Source organism: Temnothorax nylanderi, unplaced genomic scaffold, assembly GCF_030848795.1.
Source record: "Temnothorax nylanderi isolate EJ_2023f unplaced genomic scaffold, tnyl_v1.0 TNYL_tig0004_pilon, whole genome shotgun sequence".
Classification (NCBI taxonomy): Eukaryota; Metazoa; Arthropoda; class Insecta; order Hymenoptera; family Formicidae; genus Temnothorax; species Temnothorax nylanderi.
In genome coordinates this window covers 539,948-563,557 of record NW_027249066.1, presented here as the reverse complement: position 1 = coordinate 563,557, position 23,610 = coordinate 539,948, and the positions used below count along the sequence as shown (strand labels likewise).

Genomic DNA, 23,610 nt, shown 5'->3' with positions numbered 1-23,610 from the left:
GAACGCGGCCGGGCGAATCGCAGCCACGGGGGTTGGTGCCCGCCCATCGGTGCCCATGCCGCCCATTCGGCGACGGCGAACGTACGCCGTACGGGTAAAAACGGGAACGGGAGAGAGTGGAGGGTTTACGATCGAGTACCGCGTCGCGTTCGCTCTACGCCTGTGTAGCGTACACAGCGTCCGGGCCGAGCGCGCGCGCGAGACCGGGAGTTACGTTATTATAGCGAGAGGGCCCGGAGCGCGAACCGACTCTCCACCGTGTGTATATCATGGTGCTCCTCTCGCGCGTCGCTGTCGCTGTCGCCTCCTCGCATGGCGCTTAACGATCGCCGGTGCGGCTCGCGGAGTTGATATAGCTCGGGTACCTCTCTCGCGGATAATTCTTCTTTTGTATTCCGTCGCGATCACATCCGTCCCGTGACGTCCCGTGCAATGTCGCAGACGTCGAAAAGTCGACGGCAATCGTGAACGATCGAGGGTTTGTTATCTGCGCGCGGCGGTGCATCCATCGCAAGACACTTTACGTCGAGCCCTCGCGGGGATCATGAAGGTACGTACCGCGAGTACCGCGGAACCGTAAACGAAAAAAATTGTTCGATGCGTGGAGGAGATAGAGATACACACTGTGTTTAAAATTAAAGGATGAAATTTAAACCAATACCTTGAGTTAAATAACAATATTTTTAACTACCATGTATGTCAAAATTTGTTATGTTAACACAAAACAGTATTATTTTAACTCCATTGATTTACAACAATGGAAATATTAATCGACTCTACTGGCCATTATAATCGCCAAGACAATACGACAACGATTTGGTTCGATTATCGTCAAGACGCTCTTTTAACGCCATGTCTTGGCGATTGTAATGGCCAATAGAGTCGATTAATATTTCCATTGTTGTTTATTATTTGACTGGTGAAGTAAAAGTGATTTATTCCATTTATTTAGTTAAATTAACATTGTTTTGGTTAAATTAACGACATATTGAGAGTAGGAGCAGTAGCGATCTATAGGAAGAGTTAAAAATGACTCAAATTGAGTATAATTTGACACTACGAATTTAACAGTGCACAGTGACTCACGAAACAATAATCAAATATACTACACGACAATTAATTATTTGATTCGAAAAAGGCAATTGACGAAAGCGGCCTTTCAATATCAACATAGGTACATATAAACAAACAAATATTTACGATCTTGCTACAGATATCTTTGTTTATGAATTTTCAATGGTAACAATGGTACAAACTTGCTACAGTTTCGTGAGTCATCCGTGGAAAATTATTTTATTGATGTACTCAATACAGGATAGATATCGGCCTGACTGCACCTATATAATATAATTCGGAAGTATATTTATAAGTTTCTGATCTTTTTGAATATTTTAAAAAACCGGAAAGACCAAATCGTCACAAATTGTTCGTGATTTTTTTATATTTAGCGCAGTTAAAATGTTGAAAAAATTCTCTAATATATCCGTTACTCCATTACTCCAACAAAAAGAAAGAAAACGCAGTTTCATTCAAATTAACGCGAAACTTGATGAAAACGATGAACGTCGAATAATCAACATTATTTCGCATTTTTGCGTGCTAGCCTTTTAAAAATAATCGTATGGCGAAACTCATCAGTAACTAATTTTTATCCGAGCCGCGAAATCAAATAAAAGATTAAACAGATGATAATATCGATATCACGATAAAAATTACATCAAAATATTGCAAAAATCGAGCGAACGGGCGGTTTGTAAAATAAAATTGATATTGTACAAAATCAATATATCAATAACAAATTACATAATTCAGCAGTTTAATATTACTGTCCGTTTTCACTGTAAGCGTAATCGGCGCATTTATAAAAGCGTTTTTCGATTTGACATTGAAGTTGTACAATTCCAGGATCATAGAGTGACATAGATACCGATGTCCGTGACCAGGATACCGTTTAAACAGCTGAAATAAAGCGAAAAACACGATATGATCAAAACTTGCGTGTCACACGCTTTGTCTTATTGTTATATACTTTATATAGCTTAGTTGCTTATCATCTCAAACTTCTTTGCGAAGCTTCGTGTATATTGACCCCATGATCCACGAAGATTTAAGAAAACTTTGAATATAAAACCCCGGCATCACAGTCACTATCAGCTTATTGTCACGCTGTCATGTTGTGCAATTCGAAGTCGTTTGCTTCGTTTGCACTCGAATATGGAGTTGCTTGCTCCGCGTGCCGTGTGGTCTTTCGCGAAATCTCGACATTCTTGCAATCGCATTTACCGCAGCAAAATCAATACAATTTGCGTACTCAATAAATTATATTTGTATGAATTATAAATACATTCGAGATTTCATATAAACACAGTTAATTGTTAACCTCAGACTTTCTTTGCATCCTCCGTCCTGCATTTCCGTCGTGTTGCGAACGTTACATTAGATCAATGTTATATATTATATGTTATTTGTTAAAATCAACGGAAAACCACGCGGTACATGATCCTGATGTGTTGACGGTATAAAAGAGATTCAAGATCTTTATTTATATTCCTCCCTCCCTCCGCTCCGGATATAAGTCTGTCGCTAACTCGCGCTAACTCACACCGATGAATTACGCATCCGGCTGTGGGTAGACGCGCGCATGAAACATGCCTACGCGCGAGCGAAACTGTAAATTCGCGTAAGATCACATCGCGGGGACAGTCAACGTCCCACGCCGCGCCGAGGGGCAGTGCAGTGCAATGCTGTGAATTGTTGCGCGAGAAGGCGATCCTTTCAGGATCCTCGGCGCGTCAGGATCCGCGTCGCGCGCGCGCGCGTGTGGTCCAGTAAATTGTCGGCGTAAAGCGCGCAAAATGCCGCATCAGCCTGATCCGGAGTTATATGCAGGCTTCGTTTTTTAAACGTCTCTCTCTCTCTCTCTCTCTCTCTCTCTCTCTCTCTCTCTCTCTCTCTCTCTCTCTCTCTCTCTCTCTCTCTCTCTCTCTCTCTCTCTCTCTCTCTCTCTCTCTCTCTCTCTCTCTCTCTCTCTCTCTCTCTCTCTCTTTCCCCCGCTCTCGCGACGAGCGGAGTAACGCGCGAGCGACGAATAAGAGATGAAGCGGGAGACGCGGAGCGACGAAGGAGCGGCAGGGAAACGCGAGACGGCGCGAGTCGCGAGACACGCCTCGCTTAGAGCGGATTTATCGTTTAGCCAAAGTTACGCGCGGCATATAATTCAGGATAATTAATATTTTACCTGTATATTCTTTTCGCTATGGCATGCACACAATCATACTTTGACAATACATAAATTCAGATATTTGGCGGTCGAACGTCGCTTTATATAATTTATATAAATCATAGCGCGACACGCAACTCGGTCGGGCGGTGATAAATCACCGACGCCTATTTACCGACAACGCGATAACGTGAATCGGCAGCGTGGCCCGAAAAACAGCTCGTCTCGATCGCGTGCCGCGGAGCATGGACCGCGTGCCGCGTTCGGGAATTTTGCGTGTTTTAAATTCTCTACGGCTGCCCCCCTTGGTCACTGCTAATAGATCGAACGTAAAGAGACTCTCGATGATTCTCGGTCGCTGCGCGTGTCCGCAGAATACAATCGGAGCGCCGGGCTTCCATTATACGTAACCGTCCGGGGATGCACGGCACGGCGCACGGCACGGCACGGGCGTGAGCGACAACGTCACGCAAAGGCACTTACGCGCGCGTGGGCAGCGTGAACCAACGGGCGCGTCGAGCGAAAGAGCGCGCGCCATTGTCACGGCTCTTTCGACATCTACTCCGAGAGGCTACTCCGTCGGCGACCCCGTCGCGTCGGTTTCGGGGTGTTCCAGCGCGCGGGCAATAAGCGGTTCCGAACTAATCGTGAAACGAATCTCTTCTTTCCCTGCCGCGTCCCGCGGCACAATGCCCGGAGCCAAGATAGACGGCGGCGACGGCGACAATGTGGCGTGCGAAACCAGAAATCGGATGGCAATTTAAATGGATCTCGAGTGGCCGGTCGGGACCCCACGTCCCCCGCCCCCGGACGGATCGGTGTCCTAGGTCTATTGTACCTGCCTGCGCGCGCGCGCGCGCGCAACGATCCGTTTCCACGGAGAAGCGCTCCTCTTTTACGAAGGCGTGAAAGAGGCTCGTGCCCTTCCCTCGCCACAGCGCCCGATGCCGATCGCGTTTACAAGAGGCCCCGTACTTGAGATACACAAAACCCCTCGGAACATTTATTTCCGATCGCTCTCGTCGTCTCTCGAAAACGGGAGGACAGTCAGAGCCCTGTGTAGCCGGCCACTTTGTCAACTTGTCACCTGGGCTCCGTGTAGACGCGAAAAGAACGAGCGTAGGGGGGCGCCCCGCTCGGGGATCGCGTCTCTCGTTCTTTCTCACCCCGGGAAGTCCCGATTCTTCGTCGCGCAACATTCCGTTCTGCCGGCCATTTAACATCGCCTCCCTAATCGATGGCAGATAAATAGATCAAGTCTGCGAGAGAGGAAGAAAGCCACGTTCGACGGAGGAGAGAGAACCCGTCCTCAGCCCGTCCCGGTAACGATCGGTACGTTCGGAGATACGTCGTCGTCGACGCGAATATTCGACGTCCATAATTCTCGCGCTGTCGCGCGCGCACACGTTGCGTCCATCTCTCTCTCTTCTCTGCCCCCTAATAAATTCCTCTAACGAGAGTCCGTGTGTGCCGGCAAATTCTGTTAGATAGTAACGCCCGCTCGTGCATCCAGCCAGTCTACTACAAAGTGTTCGTTTCTAATTAACGGTCGTGTTCATTAGCGACTGAAAACGAATTTGCGTTCCGTGTGTGTGTGACAAGATATAGGAAACCCCGGGGCACACGTAATTCCGGTTACATCCAATGTGCACGCGACAATCAGTTCAAAGATTGCAGCGTTCCATCGTTATCTTTCTGCATTTTTCGAATATCTATTCGCTCGTGCCTAAATAATGTAACTTTCTCTGTCGTCGATATTATTATTTACAAATTTAAAAGTAATCATTTATACTTACGGTATGAGTTGACTGAAGCTAAAGTCTAGCAATTGTATAAAAAGAGGGAAAAAAGAGGCATCGATCGTCGCGTCGGTTAACTTCGGTTTTACGGTGCCAGATCGCATTATGATTATTATATGGACGAATGCATATACCTACTACGGGAATGGTTTCGCCAGGGAAAGAAGTATCGATTTCAATGGACACAACCGTGTGTCCCAGACTGTCACGGACCCCGCAAGGGCCGATGAAGGCGGGAAGCTTGTAGTTGGGACCCCTACGGGCCCCCCCGTCGACAGGCTTTCAGCTTTGAAAGTCATACCCAATGGTAGTGTCTATAGTTCGGGAAAAGGGACCTAAAACCGAAACCGAAACCACTCGAGTTCTATAAGAATAGGACCTCACGGCCATTCTAAACAGAGGCGTGCACGAGAACTCAATACTGGATACGAAATATACAAGTTTACCATGGGTCTTCCCCCCCCCCCCCCCCGGTCTTCGCGATACCACACTCGAGAGAGCTTTCTTCCAGTGAGAGTCAATAATATCGTAAAAGCGGGATTACCAGAATAGGTAAATCTTTAGATCCGATTATGTGGGATTGAAGGGTCGCCAATGCGCGTTAATACGAAGAAATTACATCTCTATTACTTTTGAAAAGAAAATATACTTGTATAACTGGAATAATTAAAAATAGATCAATTGCGATATGTATCGAGCCTACGTATGATAACAACGATAACAACAGATATTAAATCACCACTAATGTGTTCTCAAAAGCTTCCTATTGCCGTCAGTTTACGTAGCGATAAATCTGCAGAGATCGTCTGCGAAATAAAAAGAAATTTAAGGCAGTGCGCCTCGAGTCTATATCCAAAACTGGACTTTAATTATGCAAATCTAACTGAACTCTCGGCCGGCATCTCAAGCGCCGGTTCACTTTCGTTGCCCCGCTGCAAGCGGCCTTTCTGCGCGAGCTCTCTCTCTCTCGAAGGCACATACATTAGACGGTAGAAGTCTAATCCCGCGTTTTACGACGCCGCTTCGCGGTGTGTAACTCGAAGTTATTATTGTCACCTATGACTCTCCCGACCCGCGAACGTGCGCACGCATAAGCGCACGGATTATAACCGCTGATACGTTCGCTATCCCGCGGAACGCGAACAGCGGATAGCGTTCTCTCTTATCCGGAGACTCGTACACGCGGCGAGACGCACCGTTGTACGTACATTGAATGTACACCGATATAAATTACACACGTCGCAGAACTTCTCGTAAAGCGTAAAACGCTCGAACACGCGGAACAACATCGATATCGTATCTCCTCGCGCTTTCAATTATCTTCTCTCGAGTCTCCGGACGGAAGGAGCACTATAATCGGATTTGCAATGTTGTTAAAACAAATTAGTTCAACCGCGTGCTTGAAGAATTGGAATTTATACGAACTGCGCGAGCGTCGCGCGCGGATCGCGTCGGGAGATAACGATTCTTACATTTATTTAACCGCTACCGGTTTATTTATCACCCGTGTCTTACTCCGATATACCTCACCGCCCCGCGCGACTTCCGCGCGAAGCGACTCGCGGATCAAACGCGTATCCAGAGTCGTAAACCCGGTAAACGATCCGCCAAGGCAGCTGGTCAAGCGCAAAAGGCACCCCCCCCCCCCCCACCGCGTGCTAACGTAACCGCAGCGATCGGCGGCAGCCAACGGCACTCGATTCGTGGGTCCTCTCCCCATATAGTAGACGACACGAACCGGCGCTCGTTCCTTTTCAATAATGGTGACACGCGTGTCGGTGTCTCAACCCCGAGTTGTGCTGGTACGCGCACCGCGTGTAAATGCGTGTTCTCGCCTCGGCACCTCTCACGCCCGTGGTAACGCTGCACACTCCCCGCGCGTCCGCAACCACCCCACGACACATTCCCCCAAATAAGGGTACCAGGGAAGCTGCGGTAACGCGCCGATGGCACGCATAATGGCCGTCCGGGTAGCCGGTCGCCTCCGAATCTCTCTCTCTCTCTCTCGGTCATTATGTTACCGGTCTTGTTACGGTAAACCCGGGGTGTTAACGTCGTCGGCTACACACAACCCCTCAGCATCATCGGCGAAATGACTGTCGAACGAGGGGGGCGTGTCCTCGTAAATCAGGCTTGGGGCTTTATATTTGACGTTCTCGAAAAAAATTGCGTTATCAGTTGGCTTATTCTTTGTAGCTGCACTGATACCTACCGCACTAACACTGACGAGTTCAGTACAGAGATATAGGAGTACAGATAAAAATATAAAAGACGTCACAATGCTGAAATTAACAATACAATGAACAAATAAAATTAAAAACCTTTTTTATTTTTCAGTATATTCATTCTTTACTTTATTATTATATCTTTTTGAATAATAAATTAATTTTTCTATAACACTAAAAGATTCTGAATGTTTGTTCTTAAAATGGTTTAAGGGTGTGAAAATTATTTCTTCATCACTGGTGAATTTTTTTCCACGCAAGTGGGACTTTAATTTTGAAAATTATTTTTAATTTTCAAGAGACTTTCTATAATCCAGAAATTTTATTTTAGAGTTCCATAATCATGAGAATTACATTTTTTAAATTATTAGTAACCAAAAAATGATAATTATAAATAAATAAGAATTTCAATTTTCACAGTAACTAACAATTTTGAATATGTTGTTATAAGAATTAGAAGATAATATTAATAAAAACAGAACGCTTTAATCAAGATTTAAATTAATTAAAGATTCCAATAACTTTGAAGCGAATGACTCATTATCAGATATCAGCGAAGTAGGATAAAATCGTACAATAAATCTGAAATTGAGATATGATATGAAACACACATTTCGCGCAAATATAATAAGGTATTAAAAAACCATGCGAGTAACGTAAAGTTAATTAATGTGTTTTTAACATCCGTTATTCTTACGGAATTTTTACGGATGGTCTGTCATGTTTACGGACTGAATCTGGATTTTGCTGTTTCGTTGCAGACGGAAGTCGAGGACACGAGCGGCGATGGTGCGTGCGACGGCAACGTCGGCGGTCCCAATCTCGCCTGTCCCGAGGGCAGCAGTGGGCTGGTCGTCGGCCCGGAAACGTCGCCGAGCGTAATGGAGTGCGGTGGATGCGGCGAGCGGGTACGCGAGCGGACCGTCCTCTGCGTGGGCGGACGTACGTGGCACTCCAGGTGCCTGAGGTGTTGCGCCTGTTCCAGGCCGTTGCACGATCAGCACTCGTGCTTCCTGAGAGGCATGCGGGTCTACTGCAGGCACGACTACGCCCTGTAAGTCCTATACCATCGATTGGCACTTTCACCTGAAATAATACTCGCGTTACTCTTTTGCTTACGCGATATGAGTGGACAATTAAATCGGCTCAACGAGTTATACGAGTGTCAACAGAAAGAGAACGAGAGGTGGAGAGAGAGAAAGAGAGAGAGAGGGAGAAAATAGCCGCTTCTTTTTGTTCGTATCGCTGAATGAATAAGTAGAATATTTTTGTTGCTGCGCGATGCGCATCGATAGCGATGTAAGACGTACGGTCGTGGAGATCAAAGTCGACGGGACCCGCGGTGACTCGTCGATTGTACGGAAGGCTTCGGGCGCAGCCTGCCCAATGTGTTTATCCAACTGTCAATCAGTTACTTCAGTCACCTGGGTCTCTTGCACCAACCGGGGCCGATATGAGACGTCCGTGATATCCGATCGCTGGCGCGCCGCATCTGGCGATGGCGAACGGTCTGACGTTTGGTTTCATATTAAATTCGTACACGCGTCGTGTATCGCGCGCGACGTATATAGGAATTGCGAGCGAGGGAACAAATCGCTCGTCGAAATAAATCAATTTTCCGTTCTCGCCCGCGAGACTTGAATGAGATATCCTCATTAATTACGCGAGAACGGCTCCGAGATTACTTTTCAACGCTGGCTATAAACTCGGACGAGACCCGGGGTCCGACAGTGTGCGGGAGGTCCGAAGGAATCTGCCGCGTAATTTTTATGATTCGTGCTTTCTGCCTAGTAACGCTGCCATACGATGACCCGGTCGTCGGCGGGATCTCGACGCGACCCGTGGATCCCGTATAGACCCGTCGACAACCGCCGCCGACAACCGCCTCCGGGAGAATCAGAAACCGTCTCCTCTCCCCCTGTCTCCTCTCGCGCGATAATGGACGAAACGTCCGAAAGGAAAAGAAAGGAAAATAAAATCAAGCGGGGGATCTACGGAGTAAAGCATCGGGCGTTTAAGATTTCACTTCGCCTCCGCGTCTGTCTCCTTCTTGTCTCCTCGCATCGACGTGTTGTAGCTCCCTTTGTGGCTCTCCTCGAGAACCGGCGGCGTGTCGTAATCGCGGACAAGAGTCGCTCGAAATTCAAATCCTTCCCTAGCTTCCGTCACGTGGGCGTGACGGGGGATCACCTTTAGCGCCAGGACAAGGAATTAGCTGCTTCTCTTAAAGGACAATGGGATTGAGGCGCGCGTATCGGCAGATCAGAAAAGTTTAATCTCGCCGGACGCCGCGCGATAGAATCTACATCGCGTCTCTTCCCTTTGTTCTCCATCTCCGTTCAAAAGAAGCGTATACAGGATTTCGAGGACATCGCGATGGCCGGCGCACGCGCCTCTTTCTATAAGCGCAAGGTGAATAAAGCTATTTCTTCGGTGCGCGCGGAAGCGCGCTGCTTTATACCCCACCGCGATCCGGAGCAAGGGATTTTTCGGGCAATAACATCCGCGGCGCGGGGTGCAGCGGGGGAAATGACCACCGTGATAGTCGCGTGGCAACCCCAAGATATTCGAAGCGCGCCGAATGTACGTCGCATCAGGCATTCGCAAACACAATCCGCATAAGCGCGACGACGACGGCGCGGCGCGGGGAGAAACTCGGGCGGGGTAGTATCGGGTCGGATGCACTTTCCGTGTTCATGAATATGATAATGGGCTAATGGGCCGTCTGGTCGTTGTTTAATTATCGGCCGCGACACTCCCGGCGACACGGGCCGGCCGTACCACGACCGTGCCACGGCTGTGCCACGCCGAAGGAACGAGCATCCTCTCGTTCGCTCCTCGTTGCGCGTCCTCGCACGGTAAGCGCGAACCCCGGAGCCATTCATCCGGTCGTGCTCGCCCCGTGTGTCCGTGGCCGTGGTACACGGCTACCGTTTACGGCGTCCGGAGTGTCCGGACAGCGGGGCACCCCGTCGCCACGAACGCGCACATTTACCACGCTGGCATTATTAGAATCGATCCGGCGGATTTACATGCGAGCATGCGATACACTTTATTAGAGATCGCGACTCCGCCGCAAGGATCTCGACGGTGTACAACCGCAACCTGTATAATTCCGGCTAATTAATGCACGGGGGGACTATTGTATAATTCTCCGGTCGCTTTCTCGCGCGCGCACAACCGAGGTTAATTAAAACGCAAGAGAGCCTCGGATTACCGGCGCGCTGATACGCGCGCGCGCGCGGGTATTGACCGGAAGGCGCGAAGGTGTACGGATACTTTGCTCGCGCGTTCTCTCGTAGATCCTCCTTCCCGAAGCTCGCGGGAGGCGGGAAGGAGGGAGGGAGGGAGGGCGAAGAGCGAGAGCCGAAGAAATAAACGGCCGCGAAACACGCGCCGATGGAGACCACTCGCTCCCCGACACGAATATCTCTTCTCTAAAGTCTCTTTTCTTCTCTCTTCTCTCGGGATACCCTTCGCGCGTCGGCCTTCGCCTCTTCTTCTCCTCCTTCGCCGTCCGCCGCAGATATATTCGAGCGGTTATCATTACACCCCGTGTGCTCGTTCGATCGAGTGTCGAGTGAGTCGGCTATATTGGCTGTCGTTATAACGTATATCGGAAAATAAATCCGAGACGCCGCGATACACGCTATACGCTTATAAATGATATACGTCTGCGGGAGTTCACGCAGTTAACACTCGAGTGAGAGTTACGCTTCTTGTGTGTTTTGCAGAACTTTCGGCGCGAAATGCGCGAAATGCGGGCGGAGCGTGGGCGCCGGGGATTGGGTGAGAAGGGCCAGAGAAAGGGTTTATCATCTGGCCTGCTTCGCATGCGACGCTTGCTCGCGTCAGCTGTCGACCGGCGAGCAATTCGCCCTCTTGGACGCCCGATTGCTCTGCAAAGCGCACTACCTCGACGTCGTCGAGGGCAACAACACCTCCTCCGATGGTGAGAATGTCGCACACGAATTGCATACGCCGAGAGATATTAACATGAAATAAACATTTCGCAAACTTACATGAAATTTCAAAAATATGTATAGGATATATAAAGTCTTTACGTTCCTGCGAGTAAAAGTAATTATTCCCTCGTTAAATTTATTCTTCAGCGTTAACCCGCTTCCTCAAGTAATTGCCGCAATAACGAATTAAATTAACTTGATGGATAAAAGAGTATATACTGTTCGTGATCCTTCGTTGCGTAAAGACGCGCTCCCGATCGAGATGGATCGCGTTACGGTGTGGGAGGTAGGTACGCGGCTAATTGGTACTTTCGCAGAAGGCGGTGACTCCGAGAGTGGCCACAAGGGCGGTAATAAGGCGAAGCGAGTTAGAACCACTTTTACCGAGGAGCAGCTATCCGTTCTCCAAGCGAATTTTCAATTGGACAGCAATCCCGACGGGCAGGACCTCGAGAGGATAGCGCACGTAACCGGTCTCAGCAAGAGGGTAACGCAAGTGTGGTTTCAAAATTCGAGGGCGAGGCAGAAGAAGCATCTTCACACGGGCAAGATGAAGGGGCAGCACGGTAAGCGAGACATCGCGCCGGACGTCTCTCCACAATATTTCCGCAAAGTGTTCGTCGCGATTATATGTAATCGATAATAATAGTCGTAATTATCAGCATCGAAGGAATGAATTTTTGCAGTGCACCAATCGCCACCAAATTCTACCGCCTCGCCCAACGATTTCGGTCGCCACATCAACTTGCATCTGACATACTCGTTTCAACATCAGCAGCAGCATCAGCAGCAGCAGCAGCCGCAGCTTAGCCCGGCCACGTGCAAGAGCCCGACGGGCTCGATTTATCACAATCATGGTAAGAGGTCGTTCGCAACATCCCGGTCGTACGCAACATCTCGGGATGAGCCTCGCGTGAAAGATCGTCGCCGCGGTCGAAGGCTCCAGAACGGAGAGATTCGACAATTAATTAGAGATTGGACGGGATCGGGTACACGTGTAATCGCGATTCCATTAACTCTGTTCTCAGGATCGGAGCAGTCGATGGACGAGCTCTCGCAAGACTCGATGCTGCTGTCTATGCCGAACGAGGTTTAATGACGATTTCGATTATATTGTAAATACATGGCGTTGCTTTAAAAAGCGTCGAAAGATAGAGAGAGACCCACGTGTCTCGAGGAAACACCGCTCAATGTGCCCGGGTCATCGTTTTATTTATCCTCAAGAAAAGTGGAAATTCTCACACTCGTCGCGCTATTACTCTTCGATGACGCACTTTCGAGTTACGCTCGCAACATATATCTCGCGCTCTCGGTGTTATAAACTTACTGGAACCAGTATTGTTCCGCGTTATACGCGCGAAAAAGTGTGTGCATGTATGCGTGAGTATTGTGTACACATGTGTAACTTTGCGTCCTGTAATTTTGAATCGATCTATCTTCCTACCACTTTCCCAGTTGTATGTGATGATTTTGTACTCGTTTCCGTCTTTTCGTCTTTCTTTTCCCTCATGCCTGATGCAACCAGGAGGAATTCGTTTTAATGGAATTTTTAAAGCGAAGGTAGGCGTAAAAAGAGACGGATTCGTATTCTGGGCACTTGTTATGAATCTATTCGGAAACAAATCCGTTGGGAATGATTCGGTTTCTCGTCACTTGTCGTATTATGGACATTCCGAAATGATCGAAAAGTTTCCGACCTTTTAAACGCTAGTTTAAAAGATCTAAATTTAATCTTAAAATCTTAATCTTAAATATAATCATTTTTGGATATTAAATAAATGGATATTAAATAAGAGTGACAATCTAATCTTTGCCATATAATCTTCAACATATTAATAATAATAATATTAATATAATATTAATTAATTAACATGTTCAACAAGATCATATGATAATTAGATTATTATTTATTTAATGTCAAAAATTATGATATTTAAGATTGAAGAATAACTTGAAGTATGATTATTTTACTTTACATTTTATTGCATATTATAATTTTTACTTTTTTATTATAATAGATACAAAATTAAAAAATTAAATATAAATATTTTTACTTACTTTGTCATCCTGTCGCTGCTGTTGACATTTAAAACATGTTTTTCAAGCTATGTTTGATTAAAACAGTCCGTTTTACACGTTTTATTTACTTTCATTTCATACTTGACGAGACATACGATAAACCGATTCCGTTCATACATCGATAAGAATTCGTATATAATAATCTACACGGACGGAATCGCGATCGGAAACTCGTGGGTCGGAAACTCGTAATTCCGATCGGAATTTCGAATAGTTGCATAATAAGTGCCCTCCGAACGTCATCGAAGACGTAATTCGCGATTCGCGTCGTCGACGGAATTTCGTTCTCGTCCCGTAGCAATGCTTGAAATGAAAGTATCTTTCGTAGTAATCTCAATAGTCGTGTAAAATCATTCAATATGAATGTCCTGTGATGTAAATATTGTAAACTAAACGTATATAAATATATGCGATTGCACACGTTGAACAAAAGTAGTGGCCTTCGTCTCTTGTCCATCATGACCATCTCCCTTCGGATATCTCCCTCGCGCGATATTCTGTCTAATTGTATTATTAGTAATCGGAGAATCGGATAATAATTAAAGGATAATAATTGCGACAACGGCGGTTAACAATAAAAGGCGTTTTATTAATAACAGTACGGTTTGTAATATTGCAGCGACAAGTATGCGATATTAAGTTCTGATCTCCACGCTTCTCTCTCACTTCACAATACTCCTGTATTTACCTATAGAAGACACATATGTACAAAAGCTACAATTCGCTCTATATACAATCTCGTACTAGGAATAAAGAATGTCTACGTCCAAGTTTCGAAAGACGGACGCGACAATCTAGAGGTTGCGTTCTTCTTCCCCCTTCATCGCCTAAGAGATTCTATTCACCATTTCGCAAGTAGATGTAAATCGTTACAGTTCGGAATAAATAAGCTTAATCTAACTTTTAAATATGAAAAACTTGTACCTTTCATACGTTACATATCGTACTACTGATAAACGCGCGCTTATTTTACATCTCCTCGGGATATATGTACAATTAATTTGCCGTGAGAATTCCGTCGTGTGTAATTGTTAATTCTTTGTGCACTCACGTGATAATTCGAAACTACCGTGTCAGTTAGCTCGCGATACATTTCTCGACTTGATTTTTTTGTGCACAGAATATAAGAAAGAAATGGATATAACTTTTGCGAGTTCGTGTCACGATTTTTTGTATATGTCTTCGAATTATCTGCAACTAAAAAGCACACGTACGAATGCAAAAGATTAATATCAATGCAGGCTTCGTGGAAACATTCACGTCGGATTATCCTGCCGGATGGCAGAACTGGGCCTGCAAGTGGTTTGGCGTCGTCGGTGTGAGCGGAGTCAAAGGTGTGAGGGGCGTTAACGGGCTACCTGGACTCTCGCTACCGGCATTGCTGGCCTGATAACCACCGAGATAAGCGCCGACCACGTTAATCCCACCGGAATACAGATCGATCGGATGATGGTGCATCGGCGGCGAATGATGCACTGCAAGCACACGAAAAATATAGGCGTTTTGAATCCCGTATATTGACACGTCCCGTGAGAGGGTTTACAAGCGGACGCGCTTACTTTGAGTCTTGAGCTTGCCGCTGTGTTTTTTCTGCCTCGCCCGGGAATTCTGGAACCAAACTTGCGTGACCCTCTTACTGAGACCGGTCACCTGGGCTATCCTCTCGAGGTCCTGCCCGTCGGGATTGCTGTCCATTTGGAAGTTGGCCTGCAGAACCGCGAGCTGTTCCTCGGTGAAGGTCGTTCTCACGCGTTTCGTCTTGCTGCCTTTGCCGCCGTGCTCGGAATCGCAGTCCTCCGACGACGAGGTATTGTTACCCTCTACCACGTCCAGATAGTGAGCCTTGCAGAGCAGCCGGGCGTCCAGAAGCGCGAACTGCTCGCCCGTGGAGAGCTGACGGGAACAGGCGTCGCAGGCGAAGCAGGCCAAGTGGTAGACCCTGTCCTTAGCCCTCCGCACCCAGTCCCCGGCGCCCACGCTGCGTCCGCATTTCGCGCATTTCGCGCCGAATGTCCTGCAAAAGGCGCGAACGGCGGGGATTTCTCCCGTGTGAAAGCCGTCACGTGACAATAAGTCGCCGTCAACTTTCCAACGCGCGCGAGCGTTAAAAAAAAGTTAATCGATGACGCGCGTAATCAATGACAAAGGGAGTCGATTTCGGCCGATCGGTGTACCGGTGTACCGCCCATTTATCACCCACTTACCGTCATTCATCATTCATCGATTCGCGCGAGTCTCTCTCTCTCTCTTTTTGGACGAGGCGCACGGTCACGAATGTGAACGCGGATAATAAACGCGGTTCTTGCGGCGCGTATCGGACTACAGTCTCGATCGCGCGGACACAGGCGAAAAAACTATTTTTATCCCGCTGTGTGACGGCAGGTTCATCCGAGACCTCCGAGAGCGCGAGGACCCGGCGGCAGTCCTGTCCTCATTAACATATTACTCAGCCACTCGATGTCCTGCCGACGAGGCGTCGGAGCCTCCTCGATTTAAGGATCGGTATCGCGATTCGAAGAGTAGATTACGTCGAGATTATTTCGATGTCTCAGTCGTGCGGCTTCCGATCTCTATACAAATGGCTCGGGCTCTTTGAGTCCATGCCGACGAGACGTGCGAGGTGAGGATCTAGAAAGGACTCGAGGAAAGAGACGGAAGAAAACTCTACGGAGAGATAATTAATTATTGGGGACGACGAACAGGGCGAAGGAAACTGAAATGTGAATTTCTACGAAGGTCACGCCACGCATGTGCCATGGGAATATATCGCAAAAGGAGAAAAGAAGACGGAACGGGAAGGAGGGAGAACGAAGCGGAGGAAAAGAAAAAGGATCGATAAGAAATACAGACATATAGGAAAGAAGGAAAGAAAAAGGAAGAGAGAAGCAAGAGGAAGAGCATAGAGACGACGAAGCGGAGGAAGAAGTAGAAGAATGCATCAACGACCGATCGACCACGGCGTTATTGTATGGAAAAATATGGTAAGCTCATGGAGGGATTAGTCTTCGCGTCTGCATAGTCATCGTCGCATGACGCGATGTTTTCGGGGGGGATATTATTGGTTATGGTGATCGCGCAAAGGGCACGCCTAGGAGCTAGCTCCGTACCGATCACGATCGTTTTACGATCCATGATCCATCTCTTTTTGCCCGTCTATCTTCTAGAATCTAGAGCGTCGAAGTTTAACGAGAAGTATCCCAATAATTTCGACCGATTTTAAAACCAGCGCCTGCACGGCCTCTCTTGTGAAATCCTTTTCGCGTGTTTTCGCAAGAAGCGAGTTTTGCGACGCCGAAAATGTTTCCCCGAACACGTGGGATCTTCCACCTTGGAAACGGCGGATCTGTCGCCATTCGACGAATGTGTCGCTTCAGGTAAATAGTAGCGCCCGCTGCTCTCTCTCTCTCTCCCCGCTCCTGCCCCTCGGTTTCGTACCCCAGAAGAAGAGCGAGGACTTAACGCACCGAGGAGAGGGCAGAGGGCGACGAGGGGAATCCCGTGTATCCGGCGGCGGCGAGAGAACTGGTATTGGGTATCTATAAATCTTCAGGGCTGTACGCGCGCGTCGGCTACCAAACGACCCCGCCCTAATTTATTCATTTGTTCTTCCACATAGGCGGGCCCTATAAGTCAACGGGGGATTAAGTTGGGTGCTCGCCGGTACCAGACACGCTGCGAGAGAGCATGATCGAATCCCGCCGGCATGCGGATCGCGATCGAAGATCGAGGCGAAGTACGCATCGGCGATCCAAGTTAATTGCGTCTCGGTAGCACCGTAGAACGAACAGCTCGTCATAATTTACGCAGCGATGCTTATATGTATATTTTCTGGTAAACGATATACCGAGGAAGGATTGTCAGTTCGTCAATTGTGTAACGTTATCGCTGTAATATATAACGCGTTATTTCGGTCGAATGGACGCGTTATTTGGTCAACTCAAAGAATCGCGATTATTTTGCTTCGTCTCGAACGGCACCCGGCACCCGCGAGGTATGCGGCCTTAAGTGCCGGCGAGGTGGAAAAGATAACGCCGCGATTACGGCGACAGGTGGTCCCGATGTCGGGGGCATGCGAGTCGCCGCTTCTGCGTTGACCACACCGAATTGAGAAAACCGGAATCTCGTGGCGAGGGAAACCGCGCTAATAGAGCGATTTTTGCCGCGCGCGGCCCACCGAATCACTTCGACGCCCGAGCTCTTCTTTTTTCGGTCGAAACGTACGAAAGCGACGAAAGCGGGGAAAGGATTGGGGTGCCCGGCGTCGGGAAGGACAGGGGGGCGCGCGGGCCCCGGGGTCGGGTGAATATTTATTAATTTCAAAGACCACTCTATTTCTCTCTCTCTCTCTCTCTCTCTCACTCTCTCTCCTTCTCGCCCTCCGCCCTCCCTCGCTCGCCCGAAGAAAAGAAGCACCGCGCGCGGCTCTCGCACTCGGATGAAGGCGGGAAGAAGGAACGGTTCGAGGATCGCAGCTGGCTTCGGTGCCTTACGAGGCGAATTCCTCAGTCCTCCGGAACACTGACACTAGGCAGTCCCATCTCGAGTGACTCGGCACCCACATACACGTACGCCGTATATTTGGTATACGGAATCACGAAGCGCGAAGTAACCCGCTTTCGGGACATTGATAAATTAATGATAGCCGGGCGATTCCTTCCCCGCCAGCTATATCGTGTACCATCCTAGCGTGTTATTTTTCGTATCGTCGGACCTTTCGGGGCCCTCTCTCTTTTCTCTTTCTCTCCCTCCCACCCCTCTCTTTGTCGCCCGAAGAGAATTGGAGAAATACTTTGTGAACATCGCGTAACAAAAGCTACGTCTAAGTCCAGTCTAAGGTAATATAAACGGATTACGCGCGTCTTAGGGGAGGGCAAAAATGGCGGGGGGAAACGTACAGAGGCGTAAAAGCCGTAGCGAGGGGATCTCGCGAAAGAGTCAGACGGGACAGAGGGTATTTATTTTTTTCCGCGTTCTCGCCGGCGCGCGCGAGACAGTGAGACGTCGAGACGTCAACGTGACTCGCAGCTCGTGCTGTGCGTGAGCATGCGTGATACACGAATGCACGGTGACGTGAATAGCCGGCTATACGTGAGGTCCGCACCGCACGGGTAAGAGGGGGGGGAGGGGAGGGGGAGGAAGGAGAAGACGAGGAGAGGCAGAACTACATTGGAAGACATTAATCACCCAATGGCGACTCTCTCGCGGGCGCGCATCTCGGACACCCAATACGCGCGCTTATGGATGTCTATCGATGTAGAAATACCACATCCGTATGCCCAACACGCGCGCGGACGTAGCCACGTGACTCGGGGAGACGGTTATTCGCGCGATCGACGATCCAGGCCCGTGCCTCTTTCGCGCCCAAGAACAAAGGATCCTCGAGGGGCTCAAGGGGTCAACGGCGCGCGATACCGAATATTTCGATAATATACCGATTCGCCGTCGACGGCTCTTCGACGTGGGGAAATCATATAATCGAGCGGATTGCGGTATTGAATTTTTCTATGTGACAATCTTTTCTAGGTGGACGGCTGGAACGGGGGTGGGCAGGGGGTCGCGCGGCCACGGTAGCCAGTCGCGTTCTCTTAAGCCGGGCTTTAGGCCGACTCGATCTCGAATCTCGCGTCAGCGGGGCGTCCGCGTAAGTTGCCCTCGACGAAGCGGGATATTACTGGGCTCATCGATAACGTCCGGTAATCCTTTCCTCTACCCTGCCCTTCCTCTCCCCGTCGACTCGCGATAGCAGCACACGGAATGCGGATCCGCGCACGGAGGACAGGTTGATCCCCCCCCCCCCCGTCCCCTCGCCTCCCGCGGATCGAACGAACGGCCCGTCGAATGAGATATGCGAAGCGACGTTCGCGTCCAGAGTGCGGGAATAGATTTCCGGGATAGAGAGAGAGAGCGGATTCCGGGGCGCGGATTCTAATCGGCAATCGCTTGCCGGCCGGCGAGAGGTGCCGGAGAGTCGGACGAGGGCAAATTCGGTATGCAAATGTTTGCACTTACAGGGCGTAATCGTGCCTGCAGTAGAGCCGCATGCCGCGCAGGAAGCAGGAGTGCTGATCGTGCAGGGATCTCGCACAGGCGCAACACTTTAGGCATCTCGAGTGCCAGGTACGACCCCCTACGCACAGGACGGTGCGCTCGCGTACGCTCTCCCCGCAGCCGCCGCAGTCCATCTCCATAGCGTCATATCCGTTATCGCTGCCGCTCTTTTTCGTCGCGACCGCGACGTTGTTGTTGCTGGTGTTGTTGTTGTTATTATTATTATTATTGTTGTTGTTGTTGTTGTTGTTGTTGTTGTTGTTGTTGTTGTTGTTGGTCTTCGGGCACAGAACGCCGTCCGTGCATTCGGACTCCGTTTCCATTTCAGTCTGCAAGAATGTGGAAGAAACATGCATTAGCGGATATAACAACATTTTATAATAAAGAAATTATTGTGCGCGTGAAGTTGCTTTTCTGCTTATGTTGCACATATATAAGAGGACAGGTTTCCCTAAGCGGTAATTAACGAGATAATGCAGTTTGCGGTTTGCCGCAAGTGAATCTCGCGAGAGGAGAGAAAGTCGGCTCGCGAAAGACGTAAAAGATGCGGAGCTGATACGGAGCGTCATTCCCGAGTCGGTATAAGAGACACTCGACTCCGGGCTAGGGGGGACTCCGAATCTGCCGATTAATGCTCGGCAAAGTGAAATAATGGACGATCCGCCGCTTCGGGGACCGCCGCCGCGCCGGGGGCGCGCCGAGTGATAAATGATCCCTCGTGCCTCGACGACGCATAATCGCGTATACGCGAATTCACGCCCGCGCGCGCGATGGTCTAATTATTATTCGCGGGTCCGTGTCGACGCGAATCTTGAAGCGAGCCGCTGGGAGACCCCAAAACCTGGCGCCAGGTTATCGGCAAACTTTTTCATCGTTACACATATCTGGATCTTATCGAAATGAAGCATAAAACACCGCATCGATGCGCGAGACGCGTTATCTCGAGCCGGCTATTAGAACTACTTGGACGCCGCGATTAATAATGTTAATATCATCGTTAATATCATCTACGTCGGCGATACTCTTTTTTTCTTCGCTGTCGCTGCCAAGTCGACGGCGACGGCGCTCATTGTGCGCGATGCGTCGCCGGAGATAAACGCAGAGATACCGTCTATCAGATCCGCGCGCGGACTTCTTTCGCCGAGCCCCGTCACGGCACGCGCACGGCACGCCGGCTCGTATGCAGATCATATATGATACCCGATAATATTAATTGACGCACGAGCGGCGCACAAGGGGTATTGTTCGCCCCGGGAGGTGTGCGATGAGTTAATTACCTCGCGCGACCGGCACGCTCATTCGCGCGATTCCTACGCCGACGACCGACGCGCGGGGAACGTGATGGGACGCCGAGAGGAACGATACTTCCGAGCTGTTGGTAGAGTTCCTATAATCAGAGTTTGGATACCTCGTTGACGATTTTTGATTGGTCCGCCATATGTTCCAGCCCAGTTCCAGCCGAGAAGTTAGTGAGAATGAGATAAAGCTATAAGTGGGAGTGAGACAAAGCTATCATTGGTCGCTATATGCTTCAGTCAAGAAGTCGACAAGTTAAGAGTGAGACAAAGCTATACACGTGTCCAAACTCTGATTATAGGAACTCTAGCTGTTGGGAGAGCAGAGAGCGGCGCGGCGGCGAGCTTCTCGCGACGCGAACGCGAGAACGTCGGGGAAAAACACGAAAACCCGCGCGTCGCGGCCGTCAGACATCTGTGAAGCTGACGCGGCCGCGACGGCCAATTTCGAGGATCCTCCGCTTCTCCCCCGTCTTCATCCCCGCCGCGCCGTCACGTTGGAACTCACGTTCTACGCACGATTCTACACGCGCGGGACCGGTGTAATCATTTCATGTGCACAACCGGACAGCTATTGATTTATGACTCGCCCGAAGGCGAAGCTGAACTTCCCACTTGTGATTTATGCTTTTCTCTGTCTCCTCTCGCGTGTGGAAACCACCTTCGCGTACGCTGCTTCGCGTCGCGCCGCGCATACCGCGCGCGATACCTCGATTTATTAGTATCGTCGCACCGGGCGATGAGTTTTAAGTGTCGTGCAAAAGCTCTCGAAAGGGGAAGCGCTCCCAGTCGCGCGGGCTGACCGGATGGAAAAATCGTCGAAACGAGTTATACGAATAACGGAAGGCAAAGACGCCCGTACGGACGTCTCCAAACGAAACGTCTAACGTTGATCAAGATGGATTTATGCTAATTCCAGGCGTTCGAATTAACGTGCGAATGAGCGTGCACAATGTACAAATTAACGGCAAATAAATGGCGGCTTAAGGAGGGAAGAGAATAGCGTGGGGCAAGCAATTTTCTGGAGTGTTAATGAACAGCACGGCGCCGCCGCTTGTTGTTAAATAAGGATGTCTACCAGAGATATATACACCAGAGGGAGTCCTTTTTGCTAGAATAGGCTTTGACCGTGGGACTTCATCGTACCTGCCCGAATTTATGATCGCTCGACTAAAACCCCAGCCGTCCCCGCACTCAAACAGGTAATTTTTACAACGGCCTGGAATCTAAGGCTTAAAAGCGTCCGTTTGGCCACGGCTGTCCGCAAAAGAAACGACAATATCGTTTTCTTTTTTTTTTTCTTTTTAATGCAATTCGAGGGCACAGAGAGTTATTTTTATCAACGTGACAAAATTCGAATAATAGAAACGCGCGATCAAACTTAACGAATTTATTCTAGAGAATTCGCTGTTCATAAATTATCACAAGGTCCATGAATGCAGATACACGTAGCTCGCGCCACGTGTGTGCGCGCACCCTCTTTCTCTCCGTCCGTTTAAAGAAAAGATTAAGATCTGTCAAATATTCTCCCACGCGCGAACGGCAATCCGAACTGACGAGTTCCCATTTTCGTCTGTCCGTTGCTCGTTTTGGAACAGCGCTTTCTGCAATCAGCGAGCGAGAAAGAATAATAGGTTCCATTTTTTATTCGTCAACGAGCCGGGACGAGGTGGACGGTAGATGAGCTGACAAAGTGAGAAATGCGGAGGCAAAACCGGGCCCGGGCGCGCGGACCTCGGGACTGTCGGACTACCGGACACTCGGCGTGCTACCGGACGTCCTTCCTGTGGTCTTGCAATTTCGGTGTCACGTGTAGAACGATATACTGTCCAAGCCGAGAGGTTAATCCGACGAGTAAATGCAATACTCCTTTTAGATTCAAGCTAATGCTATTTTTAATTAATGTTTTTCTTTACAAATCGTTTGTTTTTTAAAAACAATCTTGCCAGAAATAGGAACGGAAGAAATTCGACGTATTTATAGCGCACATTTGTAGACTTGTACACCACCACACCACAATAAACTGTTCAAAAGAACTTACCTTCATAATTATGCCGTCGCGATTAATCCAGACGCGATTACGCGCTTCTTCTCTTCTTCATTTCGACCGTCGGAGTGTAATACCTGACCCCACTTGTTACTCGCGCGATCTTGCCGTCTCGCCTCACCCTCCTCTTCGCATATACTACGAAGTTCGCGAACCAAGTTCTCCACCAAGCTCTATCCCACGGATTTGTGCCGCGACTCGGCTCGCTCGGCCCGATCATCCGTCATTCGTTTGACGCAGATGCGAGAACTGCGGCTCTGGCAAAGAATCGAACGACACCCTACTCCGGTCGGTGCTAAGAGAAGACTGACATACTCGGTTCTGCCCCTACCACCGCTGCTCGATGGGCGAAGGGATGGGCGATGGAAGTGCAGCGCGTGGGGATGCAGGATGGTCCGGCACTCTCCGCACACTCACACGCGCGTGCCCAACGCTCGTGTGTCAATGACGACCGGACTGTCTACCATAAGAGTGCACACTCTAGGCGAGAAATATTGCCGGGATCCATTGCGTTTTATAATCGAAATTCTAGATAGACGTCGTAATTGCGAGTTGATGCCTCGCTACCTGCTACAATAGATAAAAAAAAACCAGCATTGAGATACGGTATCTTGCGCAGAAAGAGGGAGACCATCGGAACTGTCGTACATCGATGCAACAACACGCAACTCGCGGGCTCGCTCTACATATGTGTCGGGTACAAGGGGGGTTGCGAGACAGATAGGTGGTGATAATAGGTGACAGAGCACGGACGGAGAGGATCGAGGACTCCGGCCAGGACGTCGGGGTGAGCGTCGGATAAGCTCCGCCCACCGTGCCCGCCCATGGTTCCCTCGGCGTGGAGCTGGGTGCACGTTCACGGGAACGGGACGCGTGTGAGTAGAGACGGGGTGTTGGTACGTTGCTCGCGCGGCGCGGTAGACGGTGGGTCG

At 49.2% G+C, this 23,610-nt stretch overlaps 2 protein-coding genes across 4 annotated transcripts; one reads left to right on the top strand and one right to left on the bottom strand.

Annotated features, from left to right (window-relative positions):
- Positions 1–130: 130 nt before the first annotated feature.
- Positions 131–13,720, top strand: Awh (LIM/homeobox protein arrowhead). Of its 3 annotated transcripts, XM_071707325.1 has the most exons (6): positions 134–550; positions 8,006–8,298; positions 10,979–11,196; positions 11,527–11,775; positions 11,896–12,066; positions 12,238–13,720. In XM_071707325.1, exons 1-6 carry the CDS (start codon positions 545–547, stop codon positions 12,303–12,305), a joined length of 1,005 nt encoding a protein of 334 aa, XP_071563426.1. In that variant the 5' UTR covers positions 134–544; the 3' UTR covers positions 12,306–13,720. The 3 variants fall into 3 exon arrangements, with proteins under 3 accessions (XP_071563416.1, XP_071563409.1, XP_071563426.1); XM_071707315.1 differs by having other exon boundaries at positions 131–550; positions 11,530–11,775; positions 11,896–13,720; XM_071707308.1 differs by having other exon boundaries at positions 132–550; positions 11,896–13,720.
- Positions 13,721–13,856: 136 nt separating this feature from the next.
- Positions 13,857–22,965, bottom strand: LOC139773091 (LIM/homeobox protein Awh). Its single transcript, XM_071707337.1, has 4 exons — positions 22,673–22,965; positions 19,298–19,665; positions 14,848–15,302; positions 13,857–14,763 (listed from the first exon to the last, which is right to left on the bottom strand). The coding sequence occupies exons 1-4, from the start codon at positions 22,676–22,678 to the stop codon at positions 14,555–14,557; spliced, it is 1,038 nt and encodes a 345-aa protein (XP_071563438.1). The 5' UTR covers positions 22,679–22,965; the 3' UTR covers positions 13,857–14,554.
- Between the last annotated feature and the right edge of the window lie 645 nt (positions 22,966–23,610).

Coding starts and splice junctions, on each gene's coding strand:
- Awh (XM_071707308.1), top strand. Junction 11,197..11,526: donor CAACAACACCTCCTCCGATG/GTGAGAATGTCG, acceptor GTACTTTCGCAG/AAGGCGGTGACTCCGAGAGT. Junction 11,776..11,895: donor CAAGATGAAGGGGCAGCACG/GTAAGCGAGACA, acceptor GAATTTTTGCAG/TGCACCAATCGCCACCAAAT.
- LOC139773091 (XM_071707337.1), bottom strand. Junction 15,303..19,297: donor TGCAGGCACGATTACGCCCT/GTAAGTGCAAAC, acceptor CGCCTTTTGCAG/GACATTCGGCGCGAAATGCG. Junction 14,764..14,847: donor CGGCAAGCTCAAGACTCAAA/GTAAGCGCGTCC, acceptor GTGTGCTTGCAG/TGCATCATTCGCCGCCGATG.